General features: G+C 33.1%; 2 protein-coding genes across 3 annotated transcripts; both read right to left on the bottom strand.

Moving 5' to 3' along the window:
• Positions 1-2,229: 2,229 nt before the first annotated feature.
• Positions 2,230-9,663, bottom strand: LOC126701982 (uncharacterized). The gene is made up of 11 exons (XM_050400512.1): positions 9,238-9,663; positions 8,453-8,602; positions 8,067-8,234; positions 7,674-7,826; positions 7,373-7,525; positions 6,782-6,946; positions 6,467-6,637; positions 5,145-5,331; positions 4,808-5,021; positions 3,970-4,147; positions 2,230-2,943 (listed from the first exon to the last, which is right to left on the bottom strand). The coding sequence occupies exons 1-11, from the start codon at positions 9,449-9,451 to the stop codon at positions 2,906-2,908; spliced, it is 1,791 nt and encodes a 596-aa protein (XP_050256469.1). The 5' UTR covers positions 9,452-9,663; the 3' UTR covers positions 2,230-2,905.
• Positions 9,664-18,971: 9,308 nt separating this feature from the next.
• On the bottom strand, positions 18,972-27,241 carry LOC126702492 (RHOMBOID-like protein 12, mitochondrial). Of its 2 annotated transcripts, XR_007647764.1 has the most exons (10): positions 26,765-27,241; positions 25,021-25,141; positions 24,607-24,726; positions 23,194-23,304; positions 22,657-22,701; positions 20,928-21,032; positions 20,800-20,841; positions 20,113-20,243; positions 19,398-19,471; positions 18,972-19,250 (listed from the first exon to the last, which is right to left on the bottom strand). XR_007647764.1 is itself a non-coding variant. In XM_050401195.1 (9 exons), the coding sequence occupies exons 1-8, from the start codon at positions 27,169-27,171 to the stop codon at positions 20,154-20,156; spliced, it is 1,041 nt and encodes a 346-aa protein (XP_050257152.1). In that variant the 5' UTR covers positions 27,172-27,240; the 3' UTR covers positions 18,972-19,250; positions 20,113-20,153. The 2 variants fall into 2 exon arrangements, 1 of the variants encoding a protein (XP_050257152.1); XM_050401195.1 differs by lacking the exon at positions 19,398-19,471 and having other exon boundaries at positions 26,765-27,240.
• Positions 27,242-27,513: the final 272 nt, after the last annotated feature.

The raw sequence follows: 27,513 nt of genomic DNA, 5'->3' as shown, positions 1-27,513 counted from the left end.
TATTCTTTACATTATAATTACTCTTTTTCGTAAACATGAGTGTTCAATTTTACGCTTGCTAGTTAAAGGATTAATAATGAATCATATATAACAAAAATAAACTCATCATTTTAGATAGAACTTCGGCCCTTTAAATCTATATTGGCTTGCACATGTTCGAGGAGACGGAAGGACTACATATGCTCAAGAGAATAGTCAGATACTCGAAGAGATCTGGATACTCTTATTAAAAAAAAAAAAACTATATTGGCTGAATTTGTAACAAAATATATTCAAAAGGTTAAAATTCTTACCAGAGTTACAAAGTAAAAAAAAAAATAATTAAATGCTTTTATTCTATATTAGACTTATCACACGTGCTTTTTTGGGTGTGCAATTAGACTCAAGGTAAAATAAAAAATTGATCAAAATAGGCTCAACATTACAAAACATTACAAAGGAATCAAATACATACCTCAATAGAAATTAAGACCGGGCTTGTAGTCAACAATCTCTGTCTCTCTCGCCAAGCTCTTTGTCAACAACAAACACTTTTAAATACATACCTCAATAAAAATTCTTTTCTCCATATAAATTAGACATAATGTACCTTAAAATATTGAAATTCAATGGATTTCAAAGGTTACTGCATTTGATTCAGTCATGAAACTGGTGGGTTTGTTAAATTAGAATGAACCTATGAAGTAGGAAGGTGGAAGACGTGCTATACTTGATAGTGGCTAAAGGGAGTTGAGATAGTAGTGGGTAGATGCAATTTTAACGTGTTCAAATGAGGGCAATTTTGTACCGTAAAAAGTTGAAATCCAATAGGACATTTGAATTTACTGATTGGGATAAAAATTGTAATAAGTAAAAAAATTTGAGATTTGAACAAAAGAAAGATGATTTACATTACTATAGATGAATAGTGATTTATGATATCTGTATAGAATTTGAATAACAAAAATTTTGGAATGTTTTAAAGAATTTAAAAAAAAAAAAATTGGAATAAGAATGAGTGGTTTTTACTGATTTTACTTGAAGTAGTGGGTTTTTTTTTTTTTTTTTTTTGAAGAAGTAATTTTGTATTTTTTTTAATAAATATAATTGAAGTATTTGAATTCAAATAAATAAAAAATATAAACAGAAATCAGACATTTGAATACAAATGGGTGGTGAGAATATATATATATATATATATATATATTTTTCTCTCCTTTTGTATGTGAGAGGTAGTGGTTTTTTTTTTTTTTTTTTGAAAAAGTAATTAAAAAATAAAATATAATTGAAGTATTTGAATTCAAATAGGTAACAAATACAAATAGAAATCATATATTTGAATACAAATAGATGGAGATAAACTTTTTTTTTCCCCTTGTGTATGAACATAATTGAATTTTTCTTTTTTAAAACATAATCGAAGTATTTGAATTCAAATAGATAACAAATATAGATAGAAATTAAATATTTGATTTTTTTTTTCTCTTGTACGTGAGATAGTATTACCTTTTTAACCTTTTTTGTAGGAAATAAAATTAAACTGAAGAATATATTATTTCGGAATTTATATGAGCATATTTTGGTATGCCAAAAGTTAAAGACGAAACAAGCTAATCATTTTATCAGTAGTATAGATAGATATATACACTGTTATCTACCAATAAAAAATTTAAGGGAAAAACTAAATCATATAACTACCTCATTGTATGAGGATATTTTGGTATGCCAAAAGTTAAAGACGAAACAAGCTAATCATTTTATTAGTAGTATAGATAGATATATACACTGTTATCTACCAATAAAAAATTCAAGGGAAAAACTAAATCATATAACTACCTCGTTCGACCCAACTTTAGAATATGCCTATATCTACTTGGGACAGATCCGATCTATAAATAATCTTAGATAAATGAAGAGGTTATATTCCATCCAAATTGCTGAGCTTAACAGGTCATAATAATTCAACCATATATGATATATATCAGCAACTGATTCAGTAAAATTCTTTAAAAGATCTAAATCCAATTTGTTATTAACCATTTTCAGATCACACAATCTAAATTGTATGGTACTACCACAGCACCACAGGTTCACAACTGCTGCACTACCATATGGTGACACCCTATAAACCCAATCTGTCCAGTAATGGAAGAGATATCATACATACCCTAATCCAGCATATGTTAATTTGCTCCCGCCACAATTTGAATAAAAGAATTTAGCCAAACTCAACAAGCAACACACCCTGGCTGTCAATCTTTGAATCTATTACTGTGATTTTATATTTAAGATACTAAAGCCAATAGAAACCATGGAATTACTCATATGGCATGAACACGTTTTTGGGGAAATAAATCAGGCATATAAATAAGTTCTTTCCTGTGAAACTCACAGAAAAGACAACTTTCCAAAGATTAAATTGTGATACATACAAAATGAAATGAAGCCTTCAAACACCAATTTCTTCTCCAGAAAAACAGATCTCGTAGACCGGAAGAAAATATTTAGTGGCTGAAGGCATTTCGACATCTCATGGAAAAATGGAGCCAGCAGGAGTATGTGCATTGCTGCAAACCATTGATTCCTCCGCTACAAAGAAAGATAAAGCTACTCGTAACAGTTAACAACTTTTGATAAGCACTCTTCTCCCCCTCCAAACAATGCTTTAATTTGAAGCAGAAAGTAATTAAGAATTCACCCTTTTAAGACAAGAACTTCTCCTACATACTACCATTAATCATGATCTTAGAACAAAAAACATTTCATTTAAAATCCCTTGTTAATAGGTGGCAGATCACCAGTTAGCGATTTCTGTATATCACCTGTCATATCAATCTATGATCACCTTCCAATGATGAATGTACAAAATGGCCGGTTTGTGTTTTAGGTTATGTTAAGATGTCAACCCTTGACCATGATTTCAAATTTATGTTGTTGCATCGCTGGTAGTAGCTGTCCTGTCGTCTGCCATCACAAAATGGAATTGTTATCAGTTCATCACAACAACTTGATTTATTATATCCAAGCACGCACTAGAGATATTATGGATACTGGTTCCATCCCTAAATAACATTTGTTTTATGTCCCAAACTTGTCAATAAAAATAGTCCAAAAGTAAGTTGTTTGCTCTTGCACTAGCTTTATTATGGTGCTTACTACATATAAGAGAATCATTGCTTTTAAATGACAAGTACAAGTTTAGAAATGGAAGAATAAATGACAGATAAAGAGTGATATTACATTCAATGCCCTTTCCAAAAAAACTGTGCTCATTCCAATGTGGTCTATAGTTTTGGGATGGTGGAGCAGTAAGATATATTAAATCAAGACTACATTAAGCCACATGAAGTTCAAACATTTACTTCACTGGCTTTCAAGATACATCATTTCACCATCCATAAAATTTGGTATAAAACTGTTTATTTCCTGAACATTTATTCATGATAACGTCAACATTTGGTCTTCTAAACCTAAGGCCATGTGAATCACACTTAAGAAATTTTAATTTCTGTATGGTTTCAAATTACTGATAATGTGACTGTAAAAATCAAATCATTTAATGGGCTCATTATTAAATTGAATATAAAAGATTGCAACATCATTTGGGGAACTTCTTAATTAATACAATGGCAATGCACAAACCATAAGATTAGAACCATCAGTGGTGCAATCTTGGGAGTGCCATGACCATACACAAGAAGCTGATTAGTTTCAACTCCAAGCTAGGTAGATTAATAAATGCAATGTAAATAATTCTCTCTGTATGATATGCGAACAAGAAATCATACAGTAACAGGTGAAAGAAGACAGGAACAAGATCCTCTCCATTTCATGGTCAAGATTTTATTTCCTGGATTTGACTAAAATTTAAATGATGTAATACTGGATACACCTTTAGATTTGTAATAATTTATTTGAACCATGAAATGAATCCATTTCAAATGGAGAAGATCCTAAGATGTGGAAAGCAATTGCTCCTTATATGCATACCTTGGCTTGGGACAGTGTCCTTGGCTGTGGCAGCTGTGTTCTCCTTTGGAACTTCAGTACTGCAGTCTGGAGCATCATTTGTCCTATCCTCTATTGGAACTTCTTTGTTGGAGCTAGGTGCATCATTTGTCTGATAATCCTCCAGATTGGGCATTGACTGTTCTGGGATTACATTGACCTGCATAAAGTCAGAAGTTATAATGTAATTTCACACAGGATCTCCCACAACATCCCACATTAGACCAATCCTAGTGTGCATGGCAAAATGCAAGGCTAACCAGTCATCTTGTACAGCATAGCGGACATGAAACTAAGTATGATGCATGTGTTGTCATGCATGTACCACTTCCTTTTAATTTTCTTTTTCCCCTTCAAAGACAGATAGCCTCACCACTAAAAGCAGGCAGCAATGTTTTTCCTTAAAAACAGAAAGGCACTTTGGCCAAAATAGAACTTTGATGAAGTTAGGTATATGTGTGAAAAAAGAGAATTGCAGAGGACTTGCTTTGGTGGGGAAACCATTTTAAAGGCCCCAAAAGTTTCTCGAATATATTGATGAACAGAAGCAGAACAGAGAAAATTGGACCTTTCAATAGCATGAGCAACATACATTCAGTTGACAGAATGAATTATAGCCGATTTGTGGCTATATTTCTGTCAGCCGCTGTTTACAAAAATCTCCAACTTATAAAGTTGTAGTATGTAATGCCCCACTTCAATCAGTCACAAAGTTTAACTGGTTCATGGTGTTTGTAAACTTGTTCAAAACAATTTTATTGGTTCTGCAAAGAGTAGCTTCTAAGAGCCTTTGTCCAACATAAGGGAAAGAAGATTACACCTTAGGGGGCTGAGATGTATCAGAAGATACTGGATTCTTTAAAACAGGAATAGCAGCTTCTGTCTTGGACTCATGTACTGTGGGCTCCTTTCCATGAACTCCATCTACTAATCTATGATCAATTGCATCCTGCTTGGGTATTCTAGAACCTTTTGATTTGTTGTTGTAATCTCCATTTGACATAACATTACCAGCTTCTGCAGCAGTCCTCTTCCTGATTTGAGAATTGCAGTATTAGAACATAATACCTAAATAAATATATCATTGAAAAATGTGGTCATTGCTAGCAATCCCAAGTTACCAAAATGAAGTGAAATAAAAATAACAATATCCTCACCTACTGAAATTATGATTAGCTGCATGGTAAGAGTTTGGCTTGTTGGAAAACAATATTCCCCGAAGAGGCTTCCCATCAATGACAGTTTCAATAGTATATCCAACTGGGATGTTTTCTGTAACCTTGGCTTGAAATGTCTTCTTTCCTTGAGGAGATTGGGTTTGATTCAATGGGAAATTTTGTCTGCCTGCAATTAAAGCACCAAAATATTAGGTAATATCCTGTGTCAAGTACAAGTTTTACAAATATTACTTATATTCTTTTAACCATTAAACAAGAATTTCCAAATCAAACTATTATGTAAGTCAACAACATCAATTTTTTTTTTTAATATGCCCATTTGATTTCTTGAATATTCACACAAGTTTGATTAAGAATACCATGACTTTAAATGCATTTATACTTCATAACGTTGGCAAAAGTCACTTCATGCATGAACATGCATTGAGTAAACCACATACAATTAAAGTCTTTTAGGAATTTTCTACTGGACATTTCTTTGTCAAAATACTTCTCACTATACTAGATTCATGGATAATTTTGGACAAAAAAGTAGAGAATAATTCCATATTGTAATTGGTGAATGGAAAGAGATTACAGATTTTAAAGCCAGCTCTCCCTTCCCCCTTTATATTTCTTCAAATCCAAGTTACCATCAATATATATCTTTATTCATTGCTAGTCAAAACTAAAAAATTCAAGCCAAGAATCTTGTAATTCAAGCCAACAGAAACATCTTGAGTTCAATAATTTGTATCATATTTTTCAGTAATTTATCCTAAATATTAAGTAAAAAACAAAACCAAGTTATGGTGACTTGGATTACCATGAAACTTCCACAAAACTTGTATGTAATTAGTTCTTTTCTTTTTTGAAAATTTTAAAGTGGCCGTTTAGATTAACTTTTAACTTTCAACTTACTTGTTTATATAACTTGTTAAAACCTCAAAATTTTCAGGTGCAATTGTACTTTTGCTTACTTTCAACAAATTAGCAAAAAGTTAATCCAAATGTTCATTAAATGCGTTATTGTGGTTTTAAAAACCTGACTGAGGAATGAGGGAAAAAAAAAAAAAAAAGGTAGACCCAAGATAAAGGTGAAACCTGAAAGGCCCCAGAAGCTCACAAAAAGAAGCCACTGAATGAACTTAGATACATATTTTTTAGGAAGTAATTTAATCAACCTATATACATTGTGGCAAAAAAAAAATTTTATTTTCTTATTTATCACATCTTAATTCACTAAGGAAATTTATAAAAAGAACTTAAATTCTATGCAGAAACATTATGCAAATTTTTCATAAGAAAAAATATGTTCATACCAGGTTGGCCAAAGGTAGGTGCAATCATAGGTTGGTACGTATCAGCACCCATTCCAACCCTAACAAGAGCTTTGTCATGAGGAGGAGTGAGATTTTGCTCTTGACACTTTAGCTTTAGTTGCTTCCTTAGAGATAACTTATCTAGCCTCCATTCTTTTTCTCTGACGAGTCCTAAAAATTATAAATTATATTAGATTAGTAACAGATTCAAGATTCCATATTAAATCAAGGTGTTAATCAATTCCCAAAACCAAATGTTACAAGAAGTAGGATCAAAAGTATAATTATGAGGTAAGTGTAAAGAACATGCAAAACCTGTGTACAAGTAATACATGTCATCCAGAGCCTCAAGACTCTTGTTGCATCCACCTAAGAATACAAGGACACCACCCTTCACTGGATCTAAACAGTCACCAGCCACCGAAAATCTGGCAGAAGGCCCATCACTTGTAGTGATGACCTTTGTCCATACACCAGTATCTGCACCAATTATGGAATATGGTAGATGATACAGAGGAAATATATAAAAACATAGCATATGGATAATATTATCAGCTCATTTCCTAAACAAGCCACTGAGAAGAAAAATAAGTCATACAGCTATGAATATCAAGATCCAAAATTAGATGACAAACTATATATTTGGTTTCAGTTACTTTTTTTTTTTGTTGGCTTTTTCTGATATGTTTACCAAACTTGTAAATGTCAATTAGAATGTGGTACAGGGCAGTTCATAGCCATTCACTGGAACAACCCTGAACCAAGAGAACTCAAAATTCCATTGTATGTTTGTCCACCCAATAATCACCATGGGCTTCTACAACAAAGATTCTTGCAGCACAATATCATGAAGGAAAAAATAAAAAAGCCATATAAACATGTAAACATTATAACATTCATACATACCAACATCAAGCGCATAAAGGTCATTGTATAAATTTTGAGCATCAGTAAATCCCCCAAAAACAAACAAGCTTTTGCCAAAAGCAACAGTTGCATGACCAGCTCGGGGAGGCAACAGATGGCCTGAAGTGTTCAGCTCCTTCCAAATTAGCGTATCTAATAAAATAAATGCCAAGAATATAATTATTAATTAGTACATACAATGTATAAATGACTGTCCTGGAACTAGGCACAACCAAGTTTTGCAAGAAGGAACAATTTTTCTCATTGGCAACTAGACTTGGGATTATAGAATATATATGACCTGTATCAAGAACATGGACGTCAGACAAATAATAGTCATGTGCATCTTCACCACCAATCACAATGAATTTGTTCTTCCAAGATGAGCAAGTATGACTATCGCGTGGAGATGGTGGAGTTCCTGATGTTGTAGCGCGTTTCCATACAAATGTCTCTACAAGTATACAGTCAGAGAAAAAGGATGAACATCTTCCTTTATCCACAAGAATATAATAAGTGTACAAGCCAATTGAGTACCATCAAAATCCCACCCCCCCCCCCCCCCCTGCCCCAAACAAAAAGAAAAAGCAGAAGAAAAAACCTAGGTCTTTGAAAAAGAATCCTAGAGGCTTTACAAACAAATCAGCTAGCACAAACACATCTTTATTAGTAACCAACTATGTAGAAAATTTACCTGTATTCAATATATAAAGATCGTTGTAGTATATTTCGTCATTATTATTAGCAGACTTCCCGCAGCCACCAAATATAATTAGACGTTTACCAACAAGGGCTGCACTATGACCCTCCCTTGCCTCTGGTCCATCACCCCGTAAACTTGGTGATATCCACGTGTGTGAAGCTATGGATATGTTAAACACATTAGCAACTATGACACTAGTTGAATTCGTAATAAGAGATAAAGACATAAACAAGACTTTCTAGCTTCTTGTCCTAAGCACAACAATGCAAAATGAAACTACAATAGTTGACAGAAATATGTAATTCAACAAAACTTGGGCATCAGATTAGCTGCAACCTCTCGTGTGAAGAGGCCATTAATTAAAAGATATAACTTACAAGTATCTAATATATGCAAATCCTTGAGAGGATTCATCCCATCTGTTCCCCCAAATACAAAAAGATTATCACCAACAGTGGTGCAGCTGTGGCTATCCCTTGGAGTGGGCGGTGTGCCTTTTATTGCAGGCTGGCTCCATGTCTGATTAGCTGCAAATCAGCTACTAGAAATGAGAAAATGAATAATACTTAAAAATGAACATGCAAGTGCAGTAAAGGAAATGCTATGAGTAAAATAAATCAGGGAAGAAAAAACAATTGAAAAAAATCCAAATTCTAAGACAAACCCATTAACAAACCCCCCAAACACACACAATCCATAAAGAATCTAGTAAGATAATAAAGAAAAATTGTAAGTACAACAAAAAATTTTCATGAAACCCATCAAAGCCATGTGCATAATAGGACATCTATTGATTCTAAACAACAACAAAAATCCACCAAAATCGGAACTTTACCAATAAAAAAGTCAATAGCAAACACACGGAAGCATTAAAGCCAAAAAACTAATGCCATACAAGAACCCATCACAACATTAATGTCCAACAACAAGCCCCCCCACAACAGTAGACAAAAGAATAAACTCAATCAAAACCATAAAAACAAGTCCAACGCTATCCCCCACAAAGCTTAATAACCCCAGTGCATAGAAAAGATTCAAACTTTATCACCAAAAAAAAACACAAACAACAATGTCAATAACTCAATATTTGCACAAATCCTAGAACAGAGAGAGAAAAAAAAACTAATAAAGTGTGGAACTTTGTAAATAGAAGAAGACCCACCAGTGTCAAAGACATGTACTTGGTTGGTCTGGCAGTTGTCCCTGCCATAACCCCCAAAAACATAGAGAAATCTGCCACCTTTAATGGCGTTGCAGGTGTGACCCCACCTCTTCCCTGGCCCAAATATGTCACCAACTCCATGCTGTTGCTGTTGCTGTTGTTGAGCTCCTTCTGAGTTTTGTTTGTGATGGGGTTGGACCCTTTCCCACCTCATTTCTCAGGGATTTTCAATGGCAAAAATAGAGAGAGACCCAGTTGAGGATAAAGTAAGAGAAAGTGAAATTTTTGTTTCTCTTTTCAGAAAGGGAGATAGAGAGAGAGAAACAGAGAGATGGGTTGTTTGGGGATTGAGTGGATTTTGCGGTGTGTTTTTGAGTTCATGCAATTGTTATGAAGAGAAAAAATGAAAACCCCAAAATAAATAAATGCACACAAAACTGCCAAAACAAGTGTCATATAGTAGTACTAATTGCTAATTGGTAATTACTCATATGGGAAAAGAGAAAAATATTTTTGGTGGAGGGGAGTTAGCATTTATTAATTTATTATCCAATCCCTTCTAAAAAAATTTTATTATCTAATTAATAAAATTATGGCTATTATTATTTAATTAGTATTAAATTTTTTTTTATGGGGCTATTAATATTATTGTTTAAAGTGGAATAAATAAGAGAGTGAAGTGTCAGAGGGGGGAGAGAGAGTTTGAAATATAAGGGGTCAGAGGGGAATTCAAAATGTGCTGACACGTGGCACTTGGAGAATGGTGAAAAGGTAGGGTCTAATCTTTAGATGGGGTCATTACACTGGACCCAGCATATCTTGACACGTGGCACATGAAAAATGGCTCCATCCTAGCTAGCCAAGCCATAGCCCATTGGCCAATTCCCAACTATTTTGAGTGTATTTAGAATCGTTAGATTCATTTTGGTGTTTTCAACAAAGGCTTTCAAAAATTATTAGATCTTGTTAGATGGTATGTGTTGAGTATAGGCAATTACATGAGAAATGTACTATGGCTTTTAGTTTAGCCATTCTTTATTTCTTGTTAGATGGTATGTGTTGAGTATAGGCAATTACATGAGAAATGTACTATGGCTTTTAGTTTAGCCATTCTTTATTTCTCATTTCATTTGATTGTGACATTTGCTTTGGAAAAATCTATATTACTCCACGTCTAGATTTTAGAGAATGTGATGTATGGTTAATTAAATTAGAATTATAATATATGAAAATAGGAGATGTTTATATTTGATTTATTTCTAGAAATCCTATAAGAATTATGGGTAAATTATAAAGTTAGTCCTTATTTTTTCATCATATTTCAATTTAATTTCTAATCTTTTAATTTGGTCCTTAACATTTTCAATGGAGTGTCAATTTAATCTCTATTATTATTCCTTTAATGGAAAAGGTTGATGTATCAAACGGATCAGTAAAAAAATTATTTTTCATGCCACATCAACTGCTAAATGTATCACCACATTAGATATATATATATATATATATTTTTTTTTAAACCAAATTAAAAATGACACATGAGATTCTACCAACCAAACTCCTCTCTCTCTCTCTCTCTCTCTCTCTCTCTCTCATTAGTTACCACCAACCAAAATCACTAATCATGGATCCACAAGTCAAAAACTGCTTTGGGTGAAATGTTAAAAAAGTGTGGGTCGAGAAAAATTTGTTTAGAATGGCAAGAAGCTATCGCAACATTGTTTGTTCAATTGGACCATGGAAAGCTTCCATGGTTACACCACAAATCAAAACTAGCAGGTGCTACTCTATACTCATATTCTCTAGGACCTAAGATTTGTTCTTGTAACTTGCTTATGAATTGGGTTCTCCATTTGGTGGTTCGCTGTACCAGGGCGACAGAGCCATTATTAATAGAGAACCCAAGGCACTTTGCTCATTGGGAAACTTCAAAATACTAGGATATTTATGTGATCATGTGAATAAGCTTTGTAGTATACAACATCTGCCAAGCTCTTTTGATTGCCGAAAAATGAAAATCATTCAATAATACCTTATGACAACTATTGGAAAAAGAAGAGTTTGATCTGCCTGGGTTATAGACAAGTCTAATAAAAGCAATATTAGAGCTTGTTTGGAAACCCACAAAACTGAGTGATATCATCCTGTTTTCATAACTCATGATCCAAAACTGGTGGGGCCCACGAAAGAGCAATTGTTTGGATTTTGTGACTCATATTCTATGTCTCAGTTTTCATGATTCTGTGACTCAAAAAAATGAGTGATAGTGAGGGAAAGTGAAAACTCATTTCAACTGTTTTCAAAACTCATATTCCGTTACTCAGTGGCAAGTTTGTAAATATTGTTGAGATTGTGGGCCCCAAAAGCCAGGCATTGTCACATCCCATCGATCACACTTTTTTTTTTTTCTCTACTTTTCTTTCTTTCTCTCTTCTTCTTTCTCTGTTCTTCTTTGTGTTCTTCTTCAGATCAAAAAGCTCATACTCACCGACCACTCACACCAATCACTCACACTAGTCACTCACACGCCAACCATTCACATGCCGACCCAAGCCGAGAGATCATCGGCGACGATCTTCGATCACACACCGAAAAGCTCCACCACGCGCTCATTCTCCTCATCGCTGCTATCGTACTCATTCTTCGATCTGGCCGGAGTGTTGAAATCAGCATCCACAGCAACAACGGATCTTCGTTGGAAACGATTCAATCTAGAAGCTCGTTCTTCGATTTGGAAGCTCTGTTGTCGGCGCTGGGAACAGCTCTGTTGGAAGCTCGTTTTTTATCTAGAAGCTCTTTTTTTTTTTTTTTGTGGTGTATCATAAATAAGTATGAATGCAGTTTTGAATTTGGGGTGATGAGCTGCATTAGGTGGTGTTAAATTGTTGAGAGTTTTTGTTGTTTGTACTTTGGTTAAACTATGAATGGAGTTTTTGTGTTAAACTGTGACTGTGGTGGTGGCAAAATAAAATGTGCAGTGAAGAAAATGGTGGGAGATAAGAGTTTGGCGGGTAGGCTAATAGCAATCTCTGACCATTGCTCAGGTATGAGTCCCACAAAAAGTACAAAAATTTGAGTGATGAAAAGTTGAAAATATGTGCCAAATGGGTGGAATTAGGAAATTGGAGTATTTTAAATGATGAGTGATGAGTGATGAAAATTGAGTGACCATTTTTTTTAACCAAACAAGCCCTTAGTATTTGTAGTAGTGATTATTCTAATGACTATCATAGAGTTAGCAACCATAGTAGGTTTTTGATGGGCCTAATTAAGCTATGAAAAATGGAGGTGATGCAAAAAAGAAATAAAAGATAATTTTTGGTTGGTGGGATCTCACATGTCTCCATTTTAATTTAGGTTTTTTTTTTTTTTTTAATTTTAAATTTATAAATTCGACATGGTAGTACAATTGACAACTAATATGGTATGGAAAATAATTTTTTATTATTCTGTTTGACATATTAGCTTTTTCCATCTAAGGGATAATGGTAGGGATTAAATTGACACAATACTAAAAATGTTAGAGATCAAATTGACTCAATTGAAAGATTATGGGCCAAATTGAAATATAGTATTAGTGATAGAGACCAATTTTGTAATTTGCCCAAGAATTATTTATTTTTTCCTAAAATATTCTTTGATTTGTATGAAGTCTCTTTTTTTTCCTCCTACAATAAAATTATGTACAACATTTTCTAAATAACATGTATAATGCAAAAAAAAAAAAAAAAAAAATTATTTGAATTTTCAATTTATAATTATAATTCTTTTATTTTATTTTTATTTCTATTAGTTTTTTTTTTTTGAGAACTTATTTCTATTAGTTAAAGGGTAGAATGAAATGAGTAAAATTGTCATTGTATAAAAAAAATGTAACTTTTTTCCAAGATGGGAATGTGGATATCCTTATTTTTAAATAGGAACTCGCATTCCTACAAAAAGGGGATTGAGTGTGAATCCATATTCCCTAGGCATCTAATTCTCTTATGTGATTTACAACCAAATATGTGAATGTTTCAACTTTCCCTCAAAATCCTAAAAGGAAAACTATCTATAAATGGCAAAAAAATAGGGTAAACTATGTATTTGGTCCCTATTCTTAACATCATATTTCAATTTGATCTCTAACCTTTCAATTGTGTCAATTTGATCTCTAATCTTTCAGTGTCGTATTAATTTAGTCAATGTCGTTATCTCTTGAATGAAAATTACTACTGTGGCTAATGACCAAAATAAAAAATTAGTTTCTATTTATATGGCAATGAACTAGTTTTTTAGTTTAGCTATTAGCGATTTTAGTAATTTTCATTTAACGCTCTGTTTGTTTCGCTGGAAAACCTTCTGTAAAGATAGTTTTCCACATTTTCCAGTGTTTGGTAGCACAAAAAAAACCTGGTCAATGGAAGACTATCTTTGGTCAACGGAAAACTCTAATAAAAATAAGGCTTATTTTCTATAAGCTGTTTTCCAAAAAAAAAAAATTGGAAAACAATCTCTCTCTCATGTGTTGCATCTCCTATAAATATTATTTTCGTCTATAGCCGTGGGAAACATAATTTTTTGGTGCCTTCTCTCTCTCATGGTAAGTTTTCTCACTTTTTCTCTCTTCCCTTTGCTTTTTCTCTCCTCACACCCTCATCGTCACTAACTCTGGTCTCTCCTCTTCCCATAGATCTCTCTCTTTAACTGTCTCTCTTCTCTCTTTTCTTCATGTTTCTCTTCCCCTTTGTTACACTATTCTCTGATTAGATTTTTCTTTACTTCACTGATCGATCAATAGTTCCGACTTGCAAAGGAGAACAAATTTGCAGCGGTAATTATTTCATTCCTCTCTACTAAAATCCCAATTCTTTGCTTTGAATTTCAAGCTTGATTTTCTTTTTTCTCTAAGAAATTTTCGATTTGATGGATTCTAGGCAGAAGTTACTTCTATTTCGTACATAAAGTGCAAAAAATAAAAATAAATAAAAAATAACAATAGAAGAAGAAGAAGAAAGAATAAAAGAAGTAAAAGATGAAAATTTTAAACTTAGTACCTATATTACTCTAAATTGCTTTTACATGGGACAATCTTTACCGTGGACTAATTATATTGTTATATAATGAATGATAATTGTTTAGGAGAATTGCAATTGTTGGCAAATACATTTTTTGTTGGCAGATACTATGTAGTGATGATATATTATGCAATACATTATGTAAATACTTAATTTAGAGTAATATTGAAGACTTGTGGTTGACCATAGTAGACAAATGGTTGATATGTGTGTGTGTGTGTGTGTGTGTGTGTGTGTGTGTGTACGTACATTACTGTCTATATATATGAGCAAGATGAATAGTAGAGATCATGAAAATTTGACAACTAATTAATTTTGATTGTATATATTGTCAAAATTTTAGATTAATTAGTATGAAAACCAAATTCATTCTTAGTTTTTTATTTATAATGATTACATTAGTTAGTTTACATAATATACATGTTTTAAATTATACAAGAAATATTTTTAAAAAATTGCATACCAAACACCAGAAAACATTCTCAAGCACATTTTCAAGGTCGTTATCAAACACTGGAAAATAAGACAGTTTTCTAAAAAATGCTCTTTGGAAAATGAACCATTTTCGAGAAAACATTAATGCTGAAACAAACAGAGCGTAAGAGAAAACGAAATGGACTAAATTGATACAACATTGAAAGGTTAGAAACCAAATAGACACAATTGAAAAATTATGGATCAAATTGAAATGTGGGGTAAATGATAGGGACCAAATATATAGTTTACCCAAAATTTAAGTATACATGGCAATTAAAACTTCACTTTTTGGAGTTTAATTATCCATTTTAACCAATTTATAGTAAATAAGTTTTCAAAAAAAATTATAAAAGGGTCCTAAACTTCAACCCATAAATGACAATTAAAATTTTACTTTTTTGTAAAGTGGGTAAATACTAGTATATACTGCTTATTGCACATAAACATACACTCTTTTTGCATTGAAAAAGTCACGACCTCAACTCAAGAGCTTATGGCTAAGTGCACATTTAGTGAACTTGTGGACCCGTAAATTTATACAAAACACATCCTTCTGGAAGTTTGCTTGGATTCCTGAGGACATATTGCTCTTTCAATAATTTAGTTAAGTTTTTACTTTTTATTTTTGTTAAATTCTTTCTTTAGATTTTTATCAGATGTAATAGAGTTGTCTTAGTTTTCGCTAGTAGTTTTAAAGAAAATGAGGAGGCTGTTGTTTTTTTAATTTTTTTAAAACGGTCAATCTTTATTTAAGAAGAGAAAAATGAGGAGCAGACTACCTTACAGATAGCTACAAGAGCTTCAGGGAGACTGAGATTATTAAAGCAAAAAGACTCTAGGGAAACGAGAGACAATTTAGCAACAACGTGTGTGTTGAATTACGATATCTTTTGACCCAACTAGAACTACAGCTAAGTAAACTATCCTTAAAACATAAAATGTTACTAATGACTTGGAAGTTTGCTTGGATTCCTGAGGACATATTGCTCTTTTACTAATTTAGTCAAGTTTTTTTTTTTTTTTTTTTTTTTTTTTTTGATGTAATAGAGTAATAGAGTTGTCTTAGCTTTTGATAGTGCTTTTAAAGAGAATGAAGAAAGCTATTATTTTTATTTATTTATAAACAGTCAATCTTTATTTAAGTAGAAAAAAAAGGAGGAGCAGTCTATCTTACAATAACTACAAGAGCTTCAAGGAGACTAAGTTTAATAAAGCAAAAAGACTCTAGAGAAGCAAGAGATAATTTAGCAACAACATGTGCTGCTGAATTACAATCTCTTTTGACCCAACTAGAACTACAGCTATGTAAACTATCCTTAAAACATAAAATGTTACTAATTACAATGTTAATAGACCAGTCAAATGGTAAACTTGGATTGGTGAGTGAATCAAAGAGCTTTTTGCATCTCCCTCTATTATCACATGGTCCCATCTCTCTAAAATCGCAAGTTGCACAGCCTAAAGGATAACTGTAACTTCCACTTGTATTGGTGAGTAAAGGAGATTATTGTTTAGCTTGAAGAATGCCTCTTCTTTCTCTTTTTCATTATAAATCGAGATATTGAATAAATATATACACTATTGTCTTTCGCTCAAAATAAAAAAATAAAAAAATCATTTTTTTTTTCAAGTACAACCATACTTTAACCGGTTGAAAAAAAAATCATACTTTAACAAAGTTTTAGTAGACAAGTTTTCAACAAAAACTAAGTCCAAACTTTTTACCATAATATAGAAGTTTAAATTTCAAAAATTAGAAGCCAGGTTTGGGGAGACATGAAAAAGCTATGAAAGTGTTCTCTTTCTTTCCCAGTTCTGGCCTTATATGAGTAATTTATATTCAGATTTTTTTTTTTATAAATTTTTTTAAGTAGGGAGTCATTTGAGAATAAATTATTTGAACCAACGGAAAGAGTAAATGATCATCTTCATCTCCAAGTTCATACCATTTTGATATATACTTGTTCAAGACTATAATTGAATACTTGACTTCACCATGAGATTGGATAGATTAGAAGTTAATCTTGTATTCAGATACTTGGCTGCTGAGATAAAATAAACCAATATTGAGGAACTTGGCTCTTTTCCTCTTACAATTAAAGCTACTTGAATTTAGGACTAATAATTAACAAAAATCTTACTCAACATCACCAAAATATTTTGACTGAGTTTGAACCCATCTCATTTACGACCCTACACTCTTCAACAAGAATTTTATTGAAAGTTACTAGTGCTCAGTCCGGTCCTTATATGATCACTTGGATTAGGATAGAACCCAAGTTACTATCAATATATATCTTTATTCATTGCTAGTCAAAACTAAAAAAATCAAGACAAGAATCTTGTAATTCAAGCCAACAGAAACATCCCAAGTTCAATAATTTGTATCATATTTTTCAGTAATTTATCTTAAATATTAAGTAAAAAACAAAACCAGGTTATGGTGACTTGGATTACCATGAAACTTCCACAAAACTCGTATATAAGAGCATTTACAATGGAAAATGCTATCCTATTCTATTTTACCATCCCAAAAAGTTATTTTATTAATTATACCATACTATTTTACAATACACCCAATATCTCATTTCTTATTTACATCATCTATTCATTAAAATATTAATTTCACAACCACTTTCTCTCTCTTCCTCTCCTCTCTCAATCTTTTCCCTTAGTCTCTCTTCCTCTTCATTTTTCCGGGTCTAAAAGATCACCACCACTGTAAAATATATTTTAAAAATCCAGCCACCACCAAGAAGAAAAAAAACTAACAACCACTGTCACTCACATCCCAGCAAACCCACCACGCCACTAGCTAGCAACCACCACCACAACCACAATAGCCACCACCACCCCACGGCCATGCCAACCACCAAAAGCCATTAAAAAAACCACCAAACCCACCGGCCACCACCAACAACAACCACCACAAGAAACAGCCATCACAAAAACCACCAAGAGAAAAAAAAACACAAAGAAACCAACAAGAATCACAACCAACAACCACAAGAAACGGCCGCTACAAGAACCACCAAGGAAAAAAAAAAAAAAAAAAAACACAAAGAAACCACCAACAACCACCACTGCTGATCTTGTCAACAACAACCATAATGCCGAACCCAAAAACCCACCACACCGATCTCCAACTCAACCAACCACGCCACCACGCTGATCTCCACTGGTGGAATTGCAAAACAAATCTGGTTCTATGTGGCAAAGATGGTGGCTATTCTCTACAATTCTTGTGGGTATTAGCGACTGTTGAGAACATCACCACTTTAGCAACGGTATGGTGGATTTGTGGACTGGAGTTTTGATATGGGTTTAAGACTAGGCTGATGATCACGATGGAGCTCCGTTGATTGTAGAGTGAATCTAGAGTTTGGACTATGGCAGTGGTATGAGGGAGAAACAGAGAGATGATAGAGAAGAGGGAGATAAAGTGGAAAGTGAGTGAGAGACAGAGAAAGACAAAGAGAGAGAGAGAGAGAGAGAGAGAGAGATGAGAAACCATGTGAATGAGAGAAAAAAACCTGATATTTAAGAATAAAATATTAATATAATCTTTTGGCATTGTGCTACGGTACCATCATATATTTATGATGATACTGTAGAACAATGCTAAAAAAATTTACAATTTTACAAGTTTAGCAAGCCCGCTGTTGAGTACTTTTGAGACTTGATGCTAAACATTGCTAACATATGACATTTACAATTCCCATTGTGAATGCTCTAATTAGTTCTTTTCTTTTTTGAAAAGTTTAAAGTGGCTTTTGGATTAACTTTTAACTTTCAACTTTCAACTTACTTGTTTATATAACTTGTTAAAATCTCAAAATTTTCAGGTGCAATTGTACTTTTGCTTACTTTCAACAAATTAGCAAAAAGTCAATCAAAATGTTCAATAAATGCTTTATTATTGTTTTAAAAACTGGACCAGGGAAAGATTTGCCTCAGGTTCCCAGTTTAACCCAGTTTTGACCGGTTATTGGAGTTTTTGGGACTGGACTGGTGGCTGGTTTCCGGTTCAACCGGTCAGACTGGCTGGTCCGGTCAGGTTTTTAAAACCATGCGTTAAGACTAGAGACAGTCCAACTGAAATTAAGGGAAGGAAACAAATAGCTGCTGGGCCAGGTGAAGAAGTCTCAGATAGTTTGCATGTATCTCAGGAATTATTTACCAAAAAAAAAAAAAAAAAGAATCTCAGGAATTCAAACTATGAAGCTGCACTGTCATACAATGCGTGCCTTGATTATAACTGGTCTGACTCATATGGATTTCCCAAAGACCCTCTTGTTTTAGGTCCATTAGTTTAAACTGAATGAATCATTTGTTCAGGTAGCAACAACCTTGATATCAAGATGATTTAAGCACACTAGATACCAGTAAACATATCCAAACCAGAATGTGATCTCTTTTTGGTGCAGCAAATCACAAGTGAACCAAGGATGAAAAACTTGTCATGTGATCCTCAAGTTTGACCTGCATAATTTGTGGGAAAAATCATATCAACATCTGATGACCAGTTTTGCAAAAATGACAGTCTCTCTGAACTTTGTGATAAGCATAACAAATAAGATGAATCCCTATTTTGATCTTGAGTAATTTTATTTTTGTGGACTAACATACCATTGTTTAAGTGATAGCAAACATAATTAGCCCTTGACTTATTGATGAAATCCCATATTTTGCCCTTGAGTAACCTGATTCACCCAAAAAAAAAAAAGAAAAAAAAAGAGAGATTAATTGGGTGATTTAAGGGCAATATAGGGAGTTCATCATGTCTGGAAGGACTATCATTTCTACAAAACTTTGGTGAAATTTTCTCAATTAAAAACGATATCCTCTAATTGTGATGACCAAAAACAAAGGGTTAAGGTTCATTATTACCCATCAAAAAAGAATCCACTAACGTTCCACAACCTATGTACTCAATGTCTAACAGTGACAATCCCAAACAGTCCAACCAAGGAATCATACCACAAATAATTAAGTCCAATGAGCAAAACTCAATCACTTGTAATTAAAGCTGGGAGAGAAAAAAAAAAAAGAAAAAAGAAGAAGAAGAAGAAGAAAGAACTGAAAATCAGTGACGCTACTTAAAATTTTATTCTTTGAACCATAAAAGGAAAAAATGAATAAAATTTCCTAATACCAATACTGAACGTCACTAGCTTAAGAAGCAGTCCCATTTTCAGCAGTTCTAACCTACCACATTACAATTGAGTGTTGGGAGTTCAACCCAAAAGAAAGAAGACATGGATATAACTTTGGATCGGTTGATGAGTAGGAATTCAGCACAAGAAAGAGGAAAACCAACTAGAACGGCAATTAATACACATACCGGAATCAGAAGTTTGTAGTCTAGTAGAATCACTGAAAGATTTAGAACCTTCCTTTTCGAATTCGTGCCCAGGCTATGGCAGCAACTGCAGCACCCCCCAAATGTGCGGATCCTGAGATATGACTATCTCCCTGCAATAAAAAATAATAGAAATTAACCAATTGACAGAACTGTTGGTTTGATGTGCTGCAATAGGGGCTGTCATATATTTGATCAAGTGAGGTATAAATCGCTTACATAGATAAAAAAGGTGCTCAACCAGCTAATTTGGTCCAGGTCATAATGTGATTCCAGACGGGGGTTGGGTATCTCATTTGGGGAAAGCAAAATTTATTAAGAAAAGGGTATAGAAAAGTAACAATAGAAAACATCAAGTGCTGTCCATTGAGTGATGATTATTACATCCCTTGTGTATATTGAATGGCATATCCTGAGATTTTCTTAGAACCCCCCCTACCCCGTGAAAAATAAAAAATAAAAGCAGGTCACACAGTATATAAATCCTGAACTTAAGTCACTTTGTATGTCATTCAGAAAATGTGCTGATTATTTTACTGTCAGTACTCCCATACAATCATGACTATACACTTAACCTGCTTCCAATCAAAAGAATCTCCTAAAGATTTAGTAGTGTCAAGAACGGTAGATGAAAAGAAGTAACAGACCAAAGGAAGAAATCCAACGTACCTCTAATATTCTCAACACATCTTTTCCAATTAGAAAGATCCCCTAAATGGAAATTAATCAAAAGCCTTTTGTAAGGATTTTCAGAATAAGCCTCATACAATCATATTGAAAAACCTGAAAGAGCTTACCAGTAAGAAGGCAGGGACTGGTATGATGAAGTCAAAGTACAGGGTAGCTTTTGGAAAGAGGAATATATTAAGCAGCATGATAGCATTCACAGCCCCACTTGCCCCCTAAACAACACAAGCAGACTCAATGGTCATATGAATGTCATGTTTCAAGTTTCAACAAATGCACCAACATGAAATTTAGAAACTATCCTACATTCCTTCAGCATTTTCTAGAAAATCAGACCACTGAGACATTTTCTCACAAGGCAATACATGCAAACAATCAACATAATGAAGTGCAGCTATTGGTCCGTGTAAAGAGATCCTTTTCACCGATACATTTACGAATGAATTCCACACATTATTGACATTTCAATAAGAAAACAGTAGAACTTTTTCTTTGATTGGGAATGGTACACCCTATGGGTCTTGAACCCATAATTGTCAAAACGTGAATCGTATCATGAATCATTTTTTCATTTTTATGTATTGTGTATTGTAAGATACAAAAACACTGTTTAACCTTTTATAGATAATTTTTGGAAAAATTCTAAATATACATATATATATTTAATATAAAATTAGAACATATGCAACTAATGACTACTTTACTTATCACTTATGCTATAAATGTTTTCATAACACTTTTATAGGAAATATAAAAAACTATAAAAAAAAAAAAAAAAAAAACCTAGTTGCTTCTTTCCTTTTCCATAAAAAGTTTCTAAAAGTATTTCCTAAACAAATACCCCTAGGGCATCCGGTAACACAATCCTACATAAATACACAAGTCAAAAAAAAAAAAAAATCCTCATCATTGCGTAATCAAATTCATCTCCATGGTTCAAGTCACTGTTATTATTGTCTTCATCATCTTCAAAAATCATCCCATCATTGATATTATCTCAGGGGAGTTGGAGGGCCAAGGACAAGAAAGCCTTAAAAGTGGGAAAAAAATAACTCAAGTGAGGTTTCTGTATTGGGTTAAAGTAGTAGTAGCACAATAATTTTATTTAAAAACAAGTAGAACAACATTTGGGCCAAAGTCAAAGACCAAAATTATAGTAAAAAACCCAATTTAAACCATATGTCCAAATATTGTCCAATACATACAATCTGATTCATATGACCTATGTATCATATGATTCATGAACACTTCTGAAACGCCCTTTCAATACAGAAATTTTTGTACATAATATGATATGTATCACGTACCATATACTACTGACAACTATACTTAAACCCACAAGAAAATAGTCAAACTAATGAAACAAGTTGTTCTCAAAGAAAAGTAAACTCCTATATTTGGGAGTAATAGAGAAGTGATTTTATTGTCCTGAATATAAATAAGGTATTAGACTTTTTTGCCCTAAAAAACCTATTGAGAGAGAACTATTGAGAGTTCAGCAAAAAAAATAAAAAACTAATTGAGAGGGAAAACTAGACTACTACAAAATATTTAAGGAAAATGTATAAACCAAATGGAAGTAAGATCAATCCATTGTTTCATACACAAGAAGCAAAGGAAACACAAGTGTTATAGAAAATACTGCAAAAAGTTTAATATAGCTATGTAAAACAACATGGAACATTTGTAGGGATGAGACATCAGCAGACGTTATTTCTCACAAAATGCATTCAGATATAGTTGGCTAATCATACCCAGTCATATGCATTCATTTAGTGGCCAATTTTGACTAGAAAAGTTAAAGATTGCAGTTGAAAAAAAAGGTTGCCAAAAGCATACCAATCCTGGTGTCTTTGATGGGTCCCTGTACCACAGTTGCTGGCCCTGCAGCAGCATTTACAATTTTTTCAAAGAATTTCCATATTTAAAGAAATTTTGTCTATGCTCAATATTTAATTTCCAATAAAAAATGACACACTTTCCATTGGTAGAGCAACCATGTATTATAATCAATCTAAACTCCTTAGAACAAATATGTTTTTTCTTTCCTTCTTCTTCTTATTCCCCCAGCCCCCCTCTTTTTCTCCTGATAAACAATTGAATTTATTTAAGCAGCACAATATAAAACAGCCCATAGTCCTAAAGAAACGCTGGAAAAGAATCCAGTGTGCAGATCATATGCATAATTTACTTTTAAGTTAAAATACATTTGCATAAGAGCAAAAGATTCATCAAATAAAAGCTTAGACATTAATTAATAATATTTAATATAGTGGTGCTCAGTGAGAATTATTTTTATTTAGGTCATTTTATAGCACCTCCATCACTTCTTAAATCACTTTCTCCTGTTAAAAATTCTGTACATTACCACTGTACCTTGGATGATGAGGCCAAAAACGCTTTGTGCATCAAGTAAAAAATTGAACCACCAAGTGCCCCAGCTATATACAACTTAAGCAAAAATTCAGGTCCGAAAGTTCTTCCAATCTGCCAATGCGAAAAATTAGCAAAGCAGAATTGAAGTATATGGCAAAATGAATTATTTGATGGAGTTATGCTATTGAAATTTTATAAGAGGAAAAAGGTCATTTCATTTTTATGATTAAAATAGTGTCTTATCTCCAAACCAACTCCAACTATCATATTAAGAAAGAAAGCATTCTTGAAAGTGATTTTTTAAGGATATTTTCGTTGAATAATAATACTCTTGAAAGTGAGATAAAACCTATAAACTATCAACATATCATATAGTAGTAATCATCTGGTTAGGTTTCTACATTGCCTACAGGGAAACTTAGGACATTCCAAGAAAATCAAGTCAGTTTAGTGGGTTTTACATGACAATTCAACCAAAAAGTTGGTAGCTCATATCATTCATTGAAATCTTAAAATCCCCTCCCTCAACAAGCACATAAATTTATTTCAATGCTAGTAGAAACACGAAGAACTCAATTTCCATTGAATGACCAATTGCCCTCAATTTCCCTTCTGGATTTAAAATTTGTGTTTAGTTTTTGAATTTTTGTATTCTTATATGAGGCTTCAAGGCTTTGTCTACCTCCTATGTTCTATGAGTTTTTTAATGTCTTTGATAAAATTTGCTTTGATCATCAGAAACAAATGCTAAGCTAAAAATATGCTGAATGAAATCTGACACTACTGTCAAAGCCGTCAAACTCTTTGACAAAGGTTAGAATATTTTTTTTATATTTTAAATCAATTTGATGACTAGATTCTTTCATAAACTACAAGTTTTTCCTCATAAAGAAAGGCAAAAACCATAAAATTTTTAATACACTGTAGAATATATTCTGGATTGCGTCATATTTAATAAACATGAATGACATTGATAAGGTTAAAACCTACATTTGGTACTGAGGGCTTGACACATCATCCTGGATTATCTATTAAATATGTCCATCTTTTGTTAAGGAATGAATTTTTAGTAGATCACATACACACACACAACTAAATTTGGTAACAAGAAGCTTGTCACATCATCCTGGATTATCTATTAAAGAGCCACCAAAATGCATGGAGTATAGGAATCTGGCACACTTACCCAAAAAAGATAAGATGCGAATATAGGTAATCACATTTTATTAAAGCAAAAACTATTTCTAGTGTGTGAGATTCCCATGCATCCCCAAATACAAAGCTGCAAATAAATGGTATATTTTGTTTCTATCATATTAATAAATTAAAACCTGTTAGTAAAATGAACACCACATGAAATTAAGAAAAAAGTAATGCTAATCAAACAAAAGATACTAAGGCAAGTAACCTTACACTCATCCCAAAGAAGTATAGTCCGATCATGTTAGAACCAATATGCTCAAGATCTCTATGACTGAATGCAGAAGTTATCAATGTGTGCAATCGACCACTTTTAAAATTGTCCAATGATATCTGCTCAGAGAATCAATAAGTCATGAGCTTAGGAAGCTATCGAATTAAATTGAACAATTGTTAGATTGAAAGATAGGTCATTTTCAAGGGTCCTCCAACAGCATGCCACCTGGATCCTTTGTTCCGAAGTCTTTATCAACGGTGCTTAGCCAGTAGAACTATACTAGGAAATCCCTGATATTTGTTTCTAGCACCAACCAGTTCTGAGACAAACATGCCGCTCCAAGCAAGAGTATGGCAAACAAAATCTAAGTAGGCATCATCTAGTAGCATATAGTTTAAAATCTGACTCACCATAAAGTTATCCCTCATAAAGTTACCATCTGCAACCTGCCATAACATATAAACAGCAACATTGGCTATAATCAAGCCATAAACCATCCCATCAGCCGTTAGTCCTTGGAACCATGATCTCCTGCCAACAGGAGAAGATAAATTATAAACTTATTGACATACAAGACTTACAAAATAGTTAAGTTACTAGTTATATTAGAGCAGAGGTATGGCTCTCTCAGTCAGTCAGTCCCCATATCTTTGGTTAGAGGCCTAGTAATATAGCAAATCATTGTTCCATCTGTTGTATATGGCCCAAACATGTTTGAATGAAAAGAAGTATTTTATATTTAAAGCTAGAAAACTACTTAAAAAAAAACAATTCCCAAACAGGGCCTAACGGGTCCATACTATATATCCCATTTTCATGTTCTGAACTCAATAGTTGATACTTTGATCAAAGCAAATCTTGTAATCTTCATGAAGCAAAAAGGACTTCCTGAACATAAAAAATATTTTCTAAAAGAAAGAATAGATACACTCCCACAATAATTTCATGTTATGCATTACCATGATTAAATTAAGCAGTCATTAAAGTATTTAGGCTTCCCAAGGAAGTTGCTGCTAATTGCTCAAGAAATTACCAATGTTAATGTTTTATGTAATGTATCACCCTACACAATGAAAAATACTTCTATAACAAAATATTTAAAACTTCCAGGAGAGCAAGATCAAGTTGAGGAGAAAGAGGATTCTTTTCAAAATCAAGTGGTTTGTGATAAAATCCAGAAAACATGTCAACTAATCAACTTTCATCCATACTGAAACAAACAAGTCATTGCAGCATTGAATCCCTAAAGACTGAGAGTACTTTCAATGATCTACAGTCTTTTCATGTCAAATAGTAACAATACGTCCACTGGAAGAACACATTAACATTATGTCAAGAACAAGAACATTAAAACAATCAAAAAATTATTTTGAGATAAAGACTGAAAGAGGTGTATTCTCCATAACAATATTGATTGAGTAGTTTTACTATGATTCTGTCATTGTTCTCTTAACACAATATTCCCTGTAGCTGCCCAGTGCTTCTTGTTTTTTATAGGATTTGTGTGTAAAACAATTTCATTCTCCTAACCCAAGACTTATTAGTAACTCTTTTAAGATATTTACAGTCATTTTATTAATGTAGTTCTGGGGGTTGAAGGCGAGTGGGTTTCTTACAAAATTTTCCCTAACACACCAAAAATTAGTGACAAGATATCAGCATAAATGGTGCTAGTTAATCTCAGGAACAAAAGGATAATGGCAAATGAAAATATATAGATACAACACAATAAACAATGTGCACTGTTACACTTTTTGTATTGAGGTTCACAAATTAGCAAATGAATAATATATTTACATTTGAAATTAATTCATCCAATAAAAATATTACTTTGTAAATTCAAATTGGTAAAAAATACAGATTCTTTTTTTCCGAATAGAAACAGCAATGGAGTGTATACCCAATATAGAAATTCTGTACAGCCATTTACATCAATCAACATATGACACGTATACACAAGTACACATCTTTACTCTCACAAGTCAAATCAACCATATAAGCAGAAGCAATTCCAACACACTTTAGGCCTTTCAGCACATGAAATTATTCTGAGAAGAAATTCCAAGTCTTTTTCATTTTCCCATTTCTTTACAATGTTAAAAAGCAATAAAAAAAACAGACCCTTTAGACTATAACACAAAGCAAACACATTACCAGCCACGCCTATGGGAATCAAAACTTGGATTGAACCTAAAGCTCTGCCTTTGAAATTGAGCTCTGAGAAATGAGACTCTGCAATCTACAAGACTCTTGCTTGTTGAGACCCTCAAGAGGGTATTTGGGGAACTCAACAAGAACTGCTTTGCAATCAAAGGATTTGAGAAAAACCCATGAATTGTTTTCGCAGAAAAACTGTGCCATGATGAATGAGAGTGGACCTGGTGGTGAAGTGGGTGAGAGAGAAAAGAGCTGAGAGACTGGTTTTGGGGTTTGGTGAGAGAAGAGAAGGGTTTGGAATCGTAAGAGTGGTGAGAGTGAAGGAGTGAAGAGGAAGTGGAGGTGTTTGAGAGTTTCTTTGGAAGGTTTGAGGAAGCACGTTTGAGAGACAATAGCCTCTGCATTTTCTTTTTTTGAGTTTGAAAAATTGCTTTTGATTTGGTGTTTTTGCTTTTGTTTTAACAGTTCTTTCCTTGTAGACTTGGCAAAGAAATAAAAGAATGGTATTTTTTTTTTTTTGGAACTTGGAAGTAATGGGTAAAGCAGTGGTTTTTCATTTTTGTACTTGTGGTAAGGAGTAGAGGGTGATTTTTTTTTTTTTTTTTTTAAGTCAAGTACCAAGCAGTGATTTTTGTTATTTTGTACATCTACCAATAGGCCCAAAACAAAGTAACTTGTATTTGTCCCCAAAGTGGCATATTTTTTCTTTTCTTTTCATGTGCACTCACCAACACAAGTTTTGGGAT

Source organism: Quercus robur, chromosome 10, assembly GCF_932294415.1.
Source record: "Quercus robur chromosome 10, dhQueRobu3.1, whole genome shotgun sequence".
In the NCBI taxonomy this organism is placed as follows: Eukaryota; Viridiplantae; Streptophyta; class Magnoliopsida; order Fagales; family Fagaceae; genus Quercus; species Quercus robur.
The sequence above is the reverse complement of the archived record's forward strand: the minus strand, read 5'-3'. Positions and strand labels throughout refer to the sequence as shown.

What these genes read in the sequence shown, in the direction of transcription:
- LOC126701982 (XM_050400512.1), bottom strand. Translation starts at nt 9,451, where the DNA reads ATGAGGTGGGAAAGGGTCCAACCCCATCACAAACAAAACTCAGAAGGA. An exon ending in ACCTACCTTTGGCCAACCTG is followed by an intron (nt 5,332 to 6,466) that starts GTATGAACATAT and finishes CTTTAATTGCAG; the next exon opens with GCAGACAAAATTTCCCATTG. An exon ending in GCTAATCATAATTTCAGTAG is followed by an intron (nt 5,022 to 5,144) that starts GTGAGGATATTG and finishes TTCTCAAATCAG; the next exon opens with GAAGAGGACTGCTGCAGAAG.
- LOC126702492 (XM_050401195.1), bottom strand. Translation starts at nt 27,171, where the DNA reads ATGCAGAGGCTATTGTCTCTCAAACGTGCTTCCTCAAACCTTCCAAAG. An exon ending in GATTCCCATAGGCGTGGCTG is followed by an intron (nt 25,142 to 26,764) that starts GTAATGTGTTTG and finishes TCCTGTTGGCAG; the next exon opens with GAGATCATGGTTCCAAGGAC. An exon ending in CAGTCCCTGCCTTCTTACTG is followed by an intron (nt 20,842 to 20,927) that starts GTAAGCTCTTTC and finishes ATTTCCATTTAG; the next exon opens with GGGATCTTTCTAATTGGAAA.